This window comes from Coregonus lavaretus (assembly GCF_964263955.1).
Source record: "Coregonus lavaretus genome assembly, chromosome: 26".
Taxonomy (NCBI): domain Eukaryota; kingdom Metazoa; phylum Chordata; class Actinopteri; order Salmoniformes; family Salmonidae; genus Coregonus; species Coregonus lavaretus.
In genome coordinates, this window is record NC_140013.1 from 14,663,018 (window position 1) to 14,679,769 (window position 16,752).

Sequence of the window (16,752 nt, forward strand, 5' to 3'; positions counted from 1 at the left end):
AGCAAGAATCTCTCCTCCTCAAAGGTAAGTTGATTTATGATTAGTGAATAGCATTTTTGATTAAATATTTTTATGCAACTGTGCGTTTACTCTTACTTTCAAAGTCAGAATTAAATGCATGCACACATTTGACACTTTTGTCATTGCTAAAACATGATAAACATGCAACTCCTTAAAGGGGCAATCTGCCTTGCTATATCCATTTTAGACTTAAAAATTAATGATATTATACCCATTGATTTTTGAAGAATATAATGCCTCATTAGCTTAGTTCAACTGTCGTACCCCATCAGAATCAAAAATATAAGCTTATTTTACTCCTTTGTTAGTAAACATTGTAATTGTAAACAAACAATGGATAGCATCAAAACATGGTTTACACTATAATTTTCCTTGTATCCATGAATTTGAGAGTGTTACATTTTTGCAGCCCCAGCTTTTTACCAAAACAGTGGCGGGGTTACGCTTTGTTATTGTTTGAACTGCAGGTTGCCCCTTAAATCAATAAAAGTTTTAATGATTACATTTTACATAAGGGAATCTACTGGAAAGACAGATTGTGTCACTCCCAAGCAATCCGTTAGGTCCCATTTTATAGTAAGTGACAGGGAAACTACAGTGGCTTGCGAAAGTATTCACCCCCCCCCCCCCCTTGGCATTTTTCCTATTTTGTTGCCTTACAACCTGGAATTAAAATGGATTTTTGGAGGGTTTGTATAAATATTTTTTCTTGTGCAACAAACAAGAAATAAGACATAAAAACTGAAAACTTGAGCGTGCATAACTATTTACCCCACCAAAGTCAATACTTTGTAGAGCCACCTTTTACAGCAATTACAGCTGCAAGTCTCTTGGGGTATATCTCTATAAGTTTGGCACATCTAGCCACTGGGATTTTTGCCCATTCTTCAAGGCAAAACTGCTCCAGCTCCTTCAAGTTGGATGGGTTCCGCTGGTGTACAGCAATCTTTAAGTCATACCACAGATTCTCAATTGGATTGAGGTCTGGGCTTTGACTAGGCCATTCCAAGACATTTAAATGTTTCCCCTTAAACCACTTGAGTGTTGCTTTAGCAGTATGCTTAGGGTCATTGTCCTGCTGGAAGGTGAACCTCCGTCCCAGTCTCAAATCTCTGGAAGACTGACACAGGTTTCCCTCAAGAATTTCCCTGTATTTAGCGCCATCCATCATTCCTTCAATTCTGACCAGTTTCCCAGTCCCTGCCGAATGAAAAACATCCCCACAGCATGATGCTGCCACCACCATACTTCACTGTGGGGATGGTGTTCTCGGGGTGATGAGAGGTGTTGGGTATGCGTCAGACATAGCGTTTTCCTTGATGGCCAAAAAGCTCAATTTTTGTCTCATCTGACCAGAGTACCTTCTTCCATATGTTTGGGGAGTCTCCCACATGCCTTTTGGCGAACACCAAAACGTGTTTACTTATTTTTTTCTTTAAGCAATGGCTTTTTTCTGGCCACTCTTCCGTAAAGCCCAGCTCTGTGGAGTGTACGGTTTAAAGTGGTCCTATGGACAGATACTCCAATCTCCGCTGTGGAACTTTGCAGCTCCTTCAGGGTTATCTTTGGTCTCTTTGTTGCCTCTCTGATTAATTCCCTCCTTGCCGGGTCCGTGAGTTTTAGTGGGCGGCCCTCTCTTGGCAGGTTTGTTGTGGTGCCATATTCTTTCCATTTTTTTAAATGGATTTAACGGTGCTCCGTGGGATGTTCAAAGTTTCGGGTATTTTTTTTATAACCCAACCCTGATCTGTACTTCTCCACAACTTTGTCCCTGACCTGTTTGGAGAGCTCCTTGGTCTTCATGGTGCCGCTTGCTTGGTGGTGCCCCTTGCTTAGTGGTGTTGCAGACTCTGGGGCCTTTCAGAACAAGTGTATATATACTGAGATCATGTGACACTTAGATTGCAAGTTATTTTTTTCATTCCACTTCACCAATTTGGACTATTTTGTGTATGTCCATTACATGAAATGCAAATAAAAATAAATTTAAATTACAGGTTGTAATGCAACAAAATAGGAAAAACGCCAAGGGGGATGAATACTTTTGCAAAACACTGTATATATTTATTAAGTTGGCAAGCACAGTGTAATTATAATGTACTCATTGCTACACAGTGCTGACATGTTTATAGACAAACTCCACTATGTATTTACTTAGACAGTGAAGCTAAAACTTTTAATTTGGCTCATACTCAAGCATTTTGAATTTGTGATGAAATGTTTTCATTCTGTACTGCAAATGCATCCAACAAGTTTATAGAGTCGCAAGATTTTCAAGTAATTAACAAGACATTGTACTGGATATCCAAAGAAAGGAACAATGAAATGCATAGATTACATTGAAACTGTTGAGCAGGATGTGTACCGGTAAACAGGAATTATGGCTCAACAGAAGTTTCATATATTTGTTTCACATCTCACATTGGCACCCTTTTCTTCCCTGTCACATCAACATTAGTTCCTGGCGATGATGGGGATTTTAAGCACGGTCATCATGGCCCTCATCTCAGTAGCTGCTACCTGCCCTGCCTCACCCTGTGAATGTCTGGACAAAGTTACAGTCAGCTGCCCGGACAAGAGGCTGAAGAAGTTCCCTAACCTCCCAGATGGTACTGAGGAGCTTTATGTGGCCCACAACCTGATCCAGGCATTCCCCACCAGTGGACTGGAGCGGCTGCAGGTCCTGGATCTCACCAAGAACCGCCTCAATGTCTCCTTGACCTCCAACTTCATCTGGCCCAACATGAGCAGCCTGGTCAAGCTGTTTCTCAGGGGTAATTTCCTGGGTTCACTGGGCCCTGGGCAGCTCCAAGGCCTCTCAGCTCTCACCTTCCTGGACCTCAGTGAGAACCACATGGAGGCCCTGCACCCAGGATCTCTCCAAGGCCTTGGTCAATTGAAGACGCTCATTCTAACGCTGAACCAGATCAACAGCCTGCAGTACGGGGCACTGAGTGGAGCCCCTGCACTCACTGACCTTCACCTGAGCAGCAACAATATTGTGGAGTTTGAGGAAGGGGTGTTTGAGAACTCCTCCAAGTTGGTAAAGCTGATTTTGTCCAAGAACAACTTGGTTAGCATTGGGAATGGCACATTCAGGGGAGCAGTTAACATGAGTCATCTGGACCTCAGTGGAAACAGGTTAGATTCTGTGCCCGTTGCTGCCCTGAGGGATGTGTCACAGCTGCACAGCTTGTACCTCCAGAAGAACAGCATCACCTTCTTACCAGAAGATGCTTTCTCTGAGCTCAGCCATCTAAGGGTTTTGGTTTTGAATAATAACTGCTTGAGCATAATAGCTGAACACTCATTGAGTGGTCTATCCCATCTCGGTCAATTGGATCTGAGCTACAATAACCTCCAATCCCTTCCCTCTGAAGTGTTTCAATATATAGGCAGACTGGAGCTCCTGGATCTCTACCACAACAACCTGACATACCTTCCAGAGGACCTGTTTCACAACCTAACTAGGCTGAGAGAGCTGCAGCTTGACAGCAACAAGATCTCGTACATTCCACCAGGGCTCTTTCACATGGTGTCTAAGCTAAGGGAACTCCAGCTGGCCAACAATCAGATAGCTGACCTACACAATGCCTTGTTCTTCAGCCTGAGGAGGCTACGGAAACTCTACCTGGACAACAACGCACTAAGCAGGATTCCCAGAGGCCTATTCCACAAGACCAAGTACCTCAGGGAGCTACAGTTGGACAATAACCACCTCAGGTCTCTCCCTAGGTCCATCTTCCATGGTCTGGCTAAACTCCACTCCCTGAAGCTTTTCAACAACCGTCTCACAGCTATTCACCCTGAGCAGTTTTCTACCCTTGGTGACCTGAGAGAGCTCCTGTTGAATGAAAACCTGATAGAAGATCTTCCCACAGGCGTATTTTCTGAGCTTCGAAGCCTCAAGATGCTGGATTTGGACAACAACCGCCTCACAGCACTGGCTCCTACAGGCTTTGATGGGTTAAGTGCCCTAAAGGAGCTCCATCTCAGCTTCAACCAGCTCCGTGATCTCCCATATGCCACCTTCTACACCCTGGGTGATCTACGTAGACTCCTTCTCCAGAACAACCGCTTAGTGGCCTTGCACCCTCAAGTCTTCGCACCCCTGGCCGACTTACAGGAGCTTGACTTGGACAACAACCAGATTGAACTGCTACACCCTGACATGTTTCAAGGCCTTCACCACCTCCAGAAACTGCACCTGAAATCAAACCGCCTCAGTGCTCTTGTGAATGGGACACTAGAGCCTCTGGAGAGCCTGAAGGTCCTCCACCTGGAGGGGAACCCCTGGGACTGCTCTTGCAGATCACCCATCCTGTACATCAGTAACTGGATCATCAACAACACCCAGAAGCTACAGGATGAACCCATGTGTTCCACACTCAGCCAACCCATTTCACAGCCTGCACACTTATTAAAGCCCTGTGTGAGCTTTGCATGCTGCCCCAGAAACAAATTTCCCCTAGAGATGCTGACAGTGCTTACAGCTTGGCTTCTAGGTATTGGTTTTCTGTGACATCCTTTTGCGGTTTCCTCATTTTGGTTTTCTTTCTTGTTTTCAGATGTTTATGGTTTATTGCTTTCATGCAACTGTCTATTGCACATGCATTGTAAATAATTTAAGTGGATGTAGTGTAAATAATGATATTTTTAAATATTTTATGTTTTTCTTTTAAATAAAAGTAATTATTTCATTTAATTTCTTGATATGTTACAATATCTGCCATAATGTGTGATCTTGATGTGAATTAGACTAAAAAGAGTGTTGTTCAGAGTTAATAAACTTTAGGCATTTACTGCATAATGTATGACTAATTGCCCATCCATGGATATAAAACGTACATACTCTCTCCAACTCAAGACATGCAGTCGCACACTCAAACAGAGATACAACTGCTCGTTAGTCTAAATGCCACTAGACATCACTGCGTACCCACTGTACAGAGTCAAAGATACATTAGCCTACAAATGCTGAGGGGCATTACTGCTGAGCATTTGTGAGTGAGCCTTGAGTCAACCTTTTATGAGGTTGAATGTGATTAACCCTAAATGGAAAGAAATTAAGGAAACTGTGGAACACGGGGTCAAGTCAGGCGCCCGACAGCGGAACAAGGTTTGGTCCCTCACCTCCTGCACTGCATTCTAGGTGGGGTGCTGCTGAAGGGTGTCTGGGTGGCTAGGAAGTGCCCCTTAATCTATATGACAAGTTCTCTGCTATTATGTGCATGGAGTACATCAGAGAACCTTGGGGAAAATAACCAAAGGTCTTTGTGAGTTTGGTCGGTAAACATAACAATTCTGCCATGCCCAATTTGACTGACAGGCAGCAAATGTAGACTTGTGATTTTCAGGAATGAGGATCGGAGGGAAGGATGATCATAGATGGGTGCGAGGCAGAAATCCTTAAATGATTACCCTATGAGGATTTGCATATTTGTACACTTAACATAGCAATTTGAAGTACCCAAGGTAACCTAACATGAATTAGGTTACCAGAGGAAACTGCAGCTCAGTTGGTAGAGCATGGCGCTTGCAACACCAGGGTTGTGGGTTTGATTTCCACGGGGGGCCAGTATGAAAAATGTATGCACTCACTAACTGTAAGTCGCTCTGGATAAGAGCGTCTGCTAAATGACTAAAATGAAACAGGTTAGATTCTGTGCCCGTTGCTGCCTTCAAGGATGTGTCACTGCACTCCTTCTCCAGAACAACTGCTTGGTGGCCTTGCACCCTCAAGTCTTCGCCCCCCTGGCCGACTTACAGGAGCTTGACTTGGACAAGAACCAGATTGAACTGCTACACCCTGACATGTTTCAAGGCCTTCACCACCTCCAGAAACTGCACCTGACATCAAACCGCCTCAGTGCTCTTGTGAATGGGACACTGGAGCCTCTGGAAAGCCTGAAGGTCCTCCACCTGGAGGGGAACCCCTGGGACTGCTCTTGCAGATCACCCATCCTGTACATCAGTAACTGGATCATCAACAACACCCAGAAACTACAGGATGAACCCATGTGTTCCACACTCAGCCAACCCATTTCACAGCCTGCACACTTATTAAAGCCCTGTGTGAGCTTTGCATGCTGCCCCAGAAACAAATTTCCCCTAGAGATGCTGACAGTGCTTACAGCTTGGCTTCTAGGTATTGGTTTTCTGTGACATCCTTTGGCGGTTTCTTTCTTGTTTTCAGATGGTTATGTTTATTGCTTTCATGCAACTGAAGGTAATTGGTTGCACCAGATCTTATTTAGGGGCTTCATAGCAAAGGGGGTGAATACATATGCACGCAGCATTTTTCATTGATTTTTTTAAAAGTGTTTTTTTAAACAAGTTATTTTTTTAATTTCACTTTACCAATTTTGATTATTTTGAGTATGTCCATTACATGAAATCCACATAAAAATCAAATTACAGGTTGTAATGCAACAAAATAGGAAAAATGCCAAGGGGGATGAATACTTTTGCAAGGCACTGTACATTAGCCTACAAGTGCTGAGGAGCATTACTGCTGAGCATTTGTGAGTGAGCCTTGGGTCATCCTTTTATGAGGTTGAATGTGATTAACCCTAAATGGAAAGAAATTAAGGAAACTGTGGAACACGGGGTCAGGTCAGGCACCCGACAGCGGAACAAGGTTTGGTCCCTCACCTCCTGCACTGCATTCTAGGTGGGGTGCTGCTGAAGGGTGTCTGGGTGGCTAGGAAGTGCCCCTTAATCTATATGACAAGTTCTCTGCTGTTATGTGCATGGAGTACGTCAGAGAACCTTGGGGAAAATAACCAAAGGTCTTTAGTCTTGGTGAGTTTGGTCTAAACACAGAGGTTCTGCCATGCTCAATGTAACTGACAGGCAGCATACAGTGGGGAAAACAAGTATTTAGTCAGCCACCAATTGTGCAAGTTCTCCCACTTAAAAAGATGAGAGAGGCCTGTCATTTTCATCATAGGTACACGTCAACTATGACAGACAAAATGAGAAAAAAAATCCAGAAAATCACATTGTAGGATTTTTAATGAATTTATTTGCAAATTATGGTGGAAAATAAGTATTTGGTCAATAACAAAAGTTTCTTAATACTTTGTTATATACCCTTTGTTGGCAATGACACAGGTCAAACGTTTTCTGTAAGTCTTCACAAGGTTTTCACACACTGTTGCTGGTATTTTGGCCCATTCCTCCATGCAGATCTCCTCTAGAGCAGTGATGTTTTGGGGCTGTCGCTGGGCAACAGACTTTCAACTCCCTCCAAAGATTTTCTATGGGGTTGAGATCTGGAGACTGGCTAGGCCACTCCAGGACCTTGAAATGCTTCTTACGAAGCCACTCCTTCGTTGCCCGGGCGGTGTGTTTGGGATCATTGTCATGCTGAAAGACTCAGCCACGTTTCATCTTCAATGCCCTTGCTGATGGAAGGAGGTTTTCACTCAAAATCTCACGATACATGGCCCCATTCATTCTTTCCTTTACACGGATCAGTCGTCCTGGTCCCTTTGCAGAAAAACAGCCACAAAGCATGATGTTTCCACCCCCATGCTTCACAGTAGGTATGGTGTTCTTTGGATGCAACTCAGCATTCTTTGTCCTCCAAACACGACGAGTTGAGTTTTTACCAAAAAGTTATATTTTGGTTTCATCTGACCATATGACATTCTCCCAATCCTCTTCTGGATCATCCAAATGCACTCTAGCAAACTTCAGACGGGCCTGGACATGTACTGGCTTAAGCAGGGGGACACGTCTGGCACTGCAGGATTTGAGTCCCTGGCGGCGTAGTGTGTTACTGATGGTAGGCTTTGTTACTTTGGTCCCAGCTCTCTGCAGGTCATTCACTAGGTCCCCCCGTGTGGTTCTGGGATTTTTGCTCACCGTTCTTGTGATCATTTTGACCCCACGGGGTGAGATCTTGCGTGGAGCCCCAGATCGAGGGAGATTATCAGTGGTCTTGTATGTCTTCCATTTCCTAATAATTGCTCCCACAGTTGATTTCTTCAAACCAAGCTGCTTACCTATTGCAGATTCAGTCTTCCCAGCCTGGTGCAGGTCTACAATTTTGTTTCTGGTGTCCTTTGACAGCTCTTTGGTCTTGGCCATAGTGGAGTTTGGAGTGTGACTGTTTGAGGTTGTGGACAGGTGTCTTTTATACTGATAACAAGTTCAAACAGGTGCCATTAATACAGGTAACGAGTGGAGGACAGAGGAGCCTCTTAAAGAAGAAGTTACAGGTCTGTGAGAGCCAGAAATCTTGCTTGTTTGTAGGTGACCAAATACTTATTTTCCACCATAATTTGCAAATAAATTCATTAAAAATCCTACAATGTGATTTTCTGGATTTTTCTTTCTCAATTTGTCTGTCATAGTTGACGTGTACCTATGATGAAAATTACAGGCCTCTCTCATCTTTTTAAGTGGGAGAACTTGCACAATTGGTGGCTGACTAAATACTTTTTTTCCCCACTGTACGTAGACTTGTGATTTTCAGGAAGGCTGATCATAGATGGGTGCGAGGCAGACCACCATAACCACAAATTAAATGAATTAATCAATGTAAAGTGTGCAACAATATTAGGAACATCTTTAATTGATTACCCTATGAGGATTTACATATTTGAAGTGCCCAAGGTAACCAAACATGAATTATGAATGTGCCGGCATAATATCTATTGCACAAACATTTCACCCTACCATATCACCCTAGCATAGTCAACTTCTATTAGTGCTGAAGATAATAATCTTCTGGTCACATGTACACTTCTTTTCACATGACCTACAGCGTTGCCTTGGCCTATTCATATAAAAACATTTTTTAAACTAGTTTGGCTCGATTCAGGAAACAGTTAAAACATCCACTTTTCTCTTGGAAGGGAAGAGAGCACTGCACAGTTCTATCATAGTGACATTGGCTGAGGTATGGCTTGGGTTTGGGAACACATTTGCTGGTAATGCAGACCTCTAGATGGGAGGCACACCACAAGTCCACAGTCCGCTCATGGAGGAATTCATGCATTGACACAATTCTAATTAATTTCATGTGAACTGGATGATCTGCTATATCAGTGCCAAAAATGGACTGATAAATATATTTGCTTTCCTGTTGTTTCTCCTTGTTACATAATATCCATGTGAGTCTTTGTTATTGTGGAATTGTCAAAATATCAGTCATACCTGAGGCACTTCATAAGGCACCATAGAGGGATACCAACTTGCAGGCAGCCGATAATTAGCAAAAAAAATTTAAAGCAGCACACTAGCAGCTCCGATGCAATAATTTAATAACCAACATTTCGACTGCAAGCTGTCTTCATCAGGGTTTCAGGCATGTTGCACTCTACTGACAAGCCACTCCCTTATAAACCATTTTCTTTCTCCCTCAACAACCCTTTAATTTGCTCAATGTTATGTTGCAGCTGTAAGAGGGACTATATGCACAGAAAGCAACAAGTAATGCTTCAAAATATATACACACAAACGAAGGACTCATTTCAAGAGTTTTATTTACCATTGGCTCACAAATATGAGATAACAACAGTAATAAAAAGGTACACAAGACAAGAAAGGTTACAGATGTACAGTGAGTGAATGAAGTATTTGATCCCCTGCTGATTTTGTACATTTGCCCACTGACAAAGACATGATCAGTCTATAATTTTAATGGTAGGTTTATTTGAACAGTGAGAGACAGAATAACAACAACAAAATCCAGAAAAACACATATCAAAAATGTTATACATTGATTTGCATTTTAATGAGGGAAATAAGTATTTGACCCCTCTGCAAAACATGACTTAGTACTTGGTGGCAAAACACTTGTTGGCAATCACAGAGGTCAGACGTTTCTTGTAGTTGGCCACCAGGTTTGCACACATCTCAGGAGGGATTTTGTCCCACTCCTCTTTGCAGATCTTCTCCAAGTCATTAAGGTTTCGAGCCTGACGTTTGGCAACTCGAACCTTCAGCTCCCTCCACAGATTTTCTATGGGATTAAGGTCTGGACACTGGCTAGGCCACTCCAGGACCTTAATGTGCTTCTTCTTGAGCCACTCCTTTGTTGCCTTGGCCGTGTGTTTTGGGTCATTGTCATGCTGGAATACCCATCCACGACCCATTTTCAATGCCCTGGCTGAGGGAAGGAGGTTATCACCCAAGATTTGACGGTACATGGCGCCGTCCAGCGTCCCTTTGATGCGGTGAAGTTGTCCTGTCCCCTTAGCAGAAAAACACCCCCAAAGCATAATGTTTCCACCTCCATGTTTGACGGTGGGGATGGTGTTCTTGGGGTCATAGGCAGCATTCCTCCTCCTCCAAACACTGCGAGTTGAGTTGATGCCAAAGAGCTCGATTTTGGTCTCATCTGACCACAACACTTTCACCCAGTTCTCCTCCGAATCGTTCAGATGTTCATTGGCAAACTTCATACGGCCCTGTATATGGGCTTTCTTGAGCAGGGGGACCTTGCGGGCGCTGCAGGATTTCAGTCCTTCACGGCGTAGTGTGTTACCAATTGTTTTCTTGGTGACTATGGTCCCAGCTGCCTTGAGATCATTGACAAGATCCTCCCGTGTAGTTCTGGGCTGATTCCTCACCGTTCTCATGATCATTGCAACTCCACGAGGTGAGATCTTGCATGGAGCCCCAAGCCGAGGGAGATTGACAGATATTTTGGGTTTCTTCCATTTGCGAATAATCGCACCAACTGTTGTCACCTTCTCACCAAGCTGCTTAGCGATGGTCTTGTAGCCCATTCCAGCCTTGTGTAGGTCTACAATCTTGTCCCTGACATCCTTGGAGAGCTCTTTGGTCTTGGCCATGGTGGAGAGTTTGGAATCTGATTGATTGATTGCTTCTGTGGACAGGTCTCTTTTATACAGGTAACAAGCTGAGATTAGGAGCACTCCCTTTAAGAGTGTGCTCCTAATCTCAGCTCGTTACCTGTATAAAAGACACCTGGGAGCCAGAAATCTTTCTGATTGAGAGGGGGTCAAATACTTATTTCCTTCATTAAAATGCAAATCAATTTATAACATTTTTGACATGCGTTTTTCTGGATATTTTTGTTATTATTCTGTCTCTCACTGTTCAAATAAACCTAACATTAAAATTATAGACTGATCATTTCTTTGTCAGTGGGCAAACGTACAAAATCAGCAGGGGATCAAATACTTTTTTTCCCTAACTGTATATCCTTCTCAAATAAATTAGGCTCTGCTCCATTGAACAGTTACTGGACCACCAGCCAATCTACTCAAAGTCCTTCTACCCAACAAAGGCAACTGGTTATTCATTTTTCAAAATCATAGTTGATTTCTAAAACAAGTCATGTTTCAAATTAAATACTTTGAAAAAGGCTTTCTTGGCAACCAATCTGATCAGTATACTTCATATGTTAGTATGCCACTCACTGACCTATAAATGCATTTTGAATGCCGAGAATTGTTCAAACCAAGTGTGGTCAATCGCAATAAGAGGCTATGCCTATTGGTTTTAGATATAGTAACACTTGTGATCTTTCAGATTCCTCAGGTAGGAAAAACTCTTTCCGCATTTGTCGCACATGTAAAGTTTCTCCCCTGTGTGGATTTGTTTGTGGGCTTTGAGGCTGTTGCCCTGGTTGAAGCTCCTCCCACAGAGGTCACAGCTAAAAGGCTTCTCTCCAGTGTGTATCCGCTGGTGCCTGTTGAGGTTCCCAGTGTTGCTGAAACATTTCCCACACGTTTCACAGCTGAAAGGTTTCTCCCCAGTATGGACCGCCTGGTGGGTTTTCAGGCTGCTGTGTTGAGTGAACATCCTTCCACACACATCACAGGTGAATGGTCTCTCCCCAGTGTGAGTTTTCATGTGTATGTTCAGGTAGCTGACCGACTTGAAGCTCTTGTTGCAGAGGCCACAGCTGTGCGGCTTCTCCATAGTGTGGAGTTGCTGGTGCGATTTGAGGTGAGTGAGTGAACTGAGACTACTACCGCACACTGAGCACATACAAGGCATCTCTGCTGTGTGAGTCTGAAGGTGTGTCTTGAGAGAGTTGACGCAAGCCAGGACTGTCCCACACACCACACAGAGGAAGGCGCTCTCTCCTGCATGGGTTCTTTGGTGCATTTTCAGTGCACTTCTTTGAATGAAACACTTCCCGCACGTCTCACAGGTAAATGGCCTCTCTCCTGTGTGGATCCGCTGGTGTCCTTTCAGAGTGTCTGCTTGGTTGAAGCTTTTCCCGCATGTATCACAACGGAACGGTTTCTCACCAGTGTGTATACGCTGGTGCCTGTGGAGATTTCCTGGTATGCTGAAACTCTTCTTGCAGATCTCACAGCTGTATTTCCTCTCTCCCGTGTGGACGATCTGGTGCATCTTAAGACCGTGGGCCCGGTTAAAGCTCTTGCCACACTCGTCGCAGCGGAACGGTCTCAACCCTGCATGGAGTCTCTGGTGATTCTTGAGCAGCTGCTTTAGGGTGAAAGCTTTACCACACTCGCCACAGGTGTGCGGTCTCTCTCCTGTGTGAAGCAGCTGGTGTGCATCAAAACTGCGTTTAAAGGAAAAACCTCGACCGCACTGCTGGCAGATAAAAGGTTTCTCCGCTGCCGCATGGATGGCCTGGTGAGCTTTCAGCTGGATCAGTTTGCTGAATGTCTTCCTGCAGTGCTTGCAGCTAAGGTGGTTCTCATTTTTGGGCCTTGCCCGACGAGCCCCTGTGATCTTTGGCTTTCTCAAACACTTTGGCCCTGCGTCGCCGCCTTTGTCCTTTGGGTCCTCTGTAGGGTTCTCTGGGTCACTCAACTCCTGGGCCTGGCTTTCTATAAAAGGACTTGGGTCTGAGGTGCTGCTGTACAGGTATTCTTCAAACCCTTCTTCTTTGATAATAACTGACTCGATCGTGTCCTCCATGTTGGAGTGCTGAGATGGAGAGGGAAAGTGATTTAATGGAACGCAGGTTTAGAGTCCGATCTATATATAATGATATCATACAACAGAAATCATCACAAAGAGATTAAATGCTTCTACTTGTACTCACTTCAAATAATTAAATACAATTGGTAACTACCTGGTACCAAATGGTGCATAATGATACTTGTGTGATACAGATACAGACAAGTAAATAGGTTATTACTTTCTGTATCCCCTAGTAATTCCAGACAGCTATCCAAGAACTAAACCTTTAACAGAATATTGTCAGTTATGCAAATAGACCTACCTCGTTTACAGTTGAGGGAACTCTCCCTTTCCACAGGTGGAGGATGGGGGATCGTTTCACTTCTGCATCACCAGCGCATAAGCCTGAAAAAGATTGCAGTCAAAATCAAAAAGGTTAGCATTGAATTCAAAAGTACTGGTTTTAGTAACAGTGTACCAAAGCAATCTAAAACCCCATTGATGGCTAATCTGAAATAATGCCAACTCTCACCTGGTTGTGTGCCTTTTAACTGGTGGATGATCTTGACTTCACTGCAGCAGCCATTTGCTGACATGTTCTCTTGTCCTCCACTCCCTTCTAAGACAGTCCTCAGTTCGGTCTCAACCGCGTCTAGCCTCTTCTTCAAGTCCTCATTCTCAGTTTGACTCCGAGACACTTCCAGATGCAGAACAGAGGAGCACTCGTTGAATAGCTTGTAGATTTTGTCCACAGCCTCCTTAGCCAGTATCTCCACGAAAGAAGTCAACTGGGTCAACTGAGTGAAAAGAGCAAAAGCAAGTTTGAGGGCATACAGATTATTCACAGAACAAACTTCAGTTTACTTAACTAGCTAGTTACCATTATAAACGTCGCTGACAAGTATTTCTGCCGAAAATGATAAATGCTTGTAGCTCTAAATTAAACAAACGTGTTTCCAGTTGAGCCAACCCTGTGGCAAGTACTAGTGTAATGTGTTAGCTAAATCCACCAGACGTAGAACACATACCCTAGCTAGCCCTAGATCAGGTATGGGAAGCCTGGAAAACCAACGCTGAATTTCATTGAATTCTACATCAAGCATAAATGAGTGTTTGGATCAGGAAAGTTTCCTCTCATGACCTCTACAAGCCAGAATGTTAAATCAAATTATATTTTAACTTACTTTACCGGTTGTCTGTGCGGTTGGTAACATTCTGGCTTGTAGAGGTCGTGAGAGGAAACTTTCCTGATCCAAACGCTCATTTATGCCCGATGCTGAATCCAATGAAATTCAATGTCAGGTCTCCAGACTAAGGCAGGGCCGGCACCAGAACAAATCAGTTGGACGGGCATTTGATTTCCATAGAGGGGCATGGTTTCTTTCACGGGACCTCCTAGAACCGCTGGGCCACGAGGGACCCCCCTTCAAGCTAATGAGCAGTCATTCTGACTGCAACACTCCAACAGTGTAATTAATACATTTCATATACGCTATCGCAAAAATTATCATTTGGTTGTGTTTATGAAGGTTTTGGTAACAGAATATACAGATTTTTTTATTTTTTATAACACAAAATCATTTATTAGTTTGTTACTGTAGGATAAAACAAAAAACACTAATTCAAGTGTTCTATCAATTGTATTTGTGGAGTGCCTTTGTTATAACTATGAAACTGAAAGTATGTGTTGGAACACGGTAACAGATTACAAAATACCCCAACCACCAAGACGCACCGCCAGCAACATGCGCGGCCAAATTATGAAAACATCAGTAGCCTAAACATCATTATAAGTGTCAGGTGTGCTTCATAAACAGTGAAAATCAGCACAAAAGCAATTACATTTTAATGAATATACTGTAAGTGTCGAAAAGACAGCAGTCAAAAATAGTCAATTATTGTATGCTCGTGCTTACATGGTGTGGTCTTCATGCAATGGCATCAGTTAGAGCATGTCACATAAACGACGCTGGTGAGTTTGTTGCTAATGTTATTTAGGGCCTGCCCTCTCAGTGATAACATTTTGTGCTGATAATCGGACAGTAGCATTGTCACTGGCTTGTTCTCTGCAAACGGTGCCGTCCCTTCTTCTCTGAGTGCGCACCATTCTGGCTTTTTGACACTTAAGCCTCGGAGGTGTAAATTCAGACTGAGGCTCAGAATCAGAAGAATAATCAGATGTCATCAGGATTAATTTATTCCCCACCATCAGTCGTTTTCATTCAGATTTGGTAGCAAAGCTAACGCAGCATGTGCATCCATTTGTTTTGGTCTTCTTGCCATTGTGAATGATGCACGCCCTCACTGACTATGTACTCCAAGGCCAGAGTAGACTGATAGGACTGCTTGGATTCGGTGGAGTGACTATAATTAGAATAGATCAATACAATAGAATGGCCCGCCCTTTCCGTAATTTACAATTGGTGATTACATAATTATGCATTGTCCGCTTCCCCTCGCTCATCAACTCATCCATTTGCACCATCATACTTCACTTCATTTATTTGATCTGTTGTGATGTGTGAAATTAGTTTTGGTATAGTTTAGGTTCAGTTGAGGCACTTATCGGGGTGATTATCAACTGGGCACGGCAGCTTCAACTATTGGGAGGAGGGGCGCAGGCCCTACTGTCGGGAGGAGAGGCAACGGGGGAAAACCATTTAAAATGACATGCCCTCCTAAAACTGGTTATAATACTACTTCTGTTTGCGATATTAAGATTCTAACAACTACAGTGTGTTTTATAGACTTATTAAAGGAATAGTTAAGGATGGAGTAATACATTTATTTATTTATTCATGAGCAGTCCAAATGACTGCTTTAGCGGTTCTAGTGTGGGTTTTATAGTAAAGACACAACCAGTCATGCTTTCATCTGATTGTCAAACAATACACTTCAAGTAGGTTACCTTCATCCGAAAATAATTCCAGCATCAGAACAGCGCACCCGCCAACTTTCCTTCAATTCGCAAGTGGCTGAAACTACCATATCACCAGAGAAAGCATCTGAGCGATTGAAAAAGCACCCCTCTGTCTCAGTATTTGTAGCCCATGTATCTGATGCTGTCTGGCCAAAAAGAGTATGACATGCCATACTATTTTTGTCCAGACAGCATCATATCCATGGGCTACAAATACTGAGACAGAGGGGCACCGAGTCTTTCTGTAGACACGTCTTGGTCAAATAAATCATAAATATTTAAATATTTTATTTGGATGGGCAAGGAGGTACGGTATGGCGGGCCAGGCCCCACCATAACGCTGGCCCTGGGATAAGGGATGGCACAGATCTATTATATTGACCAGATACTCTAGTGGCCGCTGTAAGAATGAAATAGGCGGGCATTATGACTTTGTGGCTGTGGTAACTAGTGACGACCAGGCACAGCTCAAAGTAGCTGGGATGACACGTGTCCTACTTATATCAGTACACTTGTAACAACCTAATCATTATGAAACTTCTATTCGATCAAATAAGCCATTCCATTTGGTTTTAACCAAATTCCATACTCATTGACATCCAAACAACAACTCCTCGCTTTGTGAGCGAAAAAAACGTTACAAATGCCACCTGCTGGAGAAAACTGATTTTGGGCCCAGTAACCCCTCTCGCTTCGCCTCTTCCTCTGGGGCTGGCTGGTGACACACTTTTGCTACTAACACACCTGACTCCAATAACCAACTAATCATGGTCTTCAGTTTAGAATGTAGCCCAAAAGCTGTCATTGGCGATATTGATGATTTCATCTTACCATCCTAACGCATTGTATGCAGCAGGCACTACACTGGTATCCCCGTGGACCGGTTCATCCCTAAAACAGTGTTCATTCAGCTGCAAAGGCATGAGTTATAGATCTGTCAT

At 43.5% G+C, this 16,752-nt stretch overlaps 2 protein-coding genes across 2 annotated transcripts; one reads left to right on the forward strand and one right to left on the reverse strand.

Annotated features, from left to right (window-relative positions):
* Nucleotides 1-2,488: 2,488 nt before the first annotated feature.
* Nucleotides 2,489-4,543, forward strand: LOC311102066 (uncharacterized protein; the record flags this gene model as incomplete). The annotated part of the gene is made up of 1 exon (XM_084143286.1): nucleotides 2,489-4,543. The coding sequence occupies one exon, from the start codon at nucleotides 2,489-2,491 to the stop codon at nucleotides 4,541-4,543; it is 2,055 nt and encodes a 684-aa protein (XP_083999412.1).
* A 6,603-nt stretch (nucleotides 4,544-11,146) lies between these two features.
* Nucleotides 11,147-14,406, reverse strand: LOC311101315 (uncharacterized protein). Its single transcript, XM_084142441.1, has 4 exons — nucleotides 14,076-14,406; nucleotides 13,424-13,688; nucleotides 13,214-13,296; nucleotides 11,147-12,915 (listed from the first exon to the last, which is right to left on the reverse strand). The coding sequence occupies exons 1-4, from the start codon at nucleotides 14,103-14,105 to the stop codon at nucleotides 11,506-11,508; spliced, it is 1,788 nt and encodes a 595-aa protein (XP_083998567.1). The 5' UTR covers nucleotides 14,106-14,406; the 3' UTR covers nucleotides 11,147-11,505.
* Nucleotides 14,407-16,752: the final 2,346 nt, after the last annotated feature.

Coding starts and splice junctions, on each gene's coding strand:
- LOC311101315 (XM_084142441.1), bottom strand. CDS start 14,105: ATGTTACCAACCGCACAGACAACCGGTAAA. Junction 13,689..14,075: donor CCGCACAGACAACCGGTAAA/GTAAGTTAAAAT, acceptor CTTTTCACTCAG/TTGACCCAGTTGACTTCTTT. Junction 12,916..13,213: donor TTCCCTCAACTGTAAACGAG/GTAGGTCTATTT, acceptor TCTCCATCTCAG/CACTCCAACATGGAGGACAC.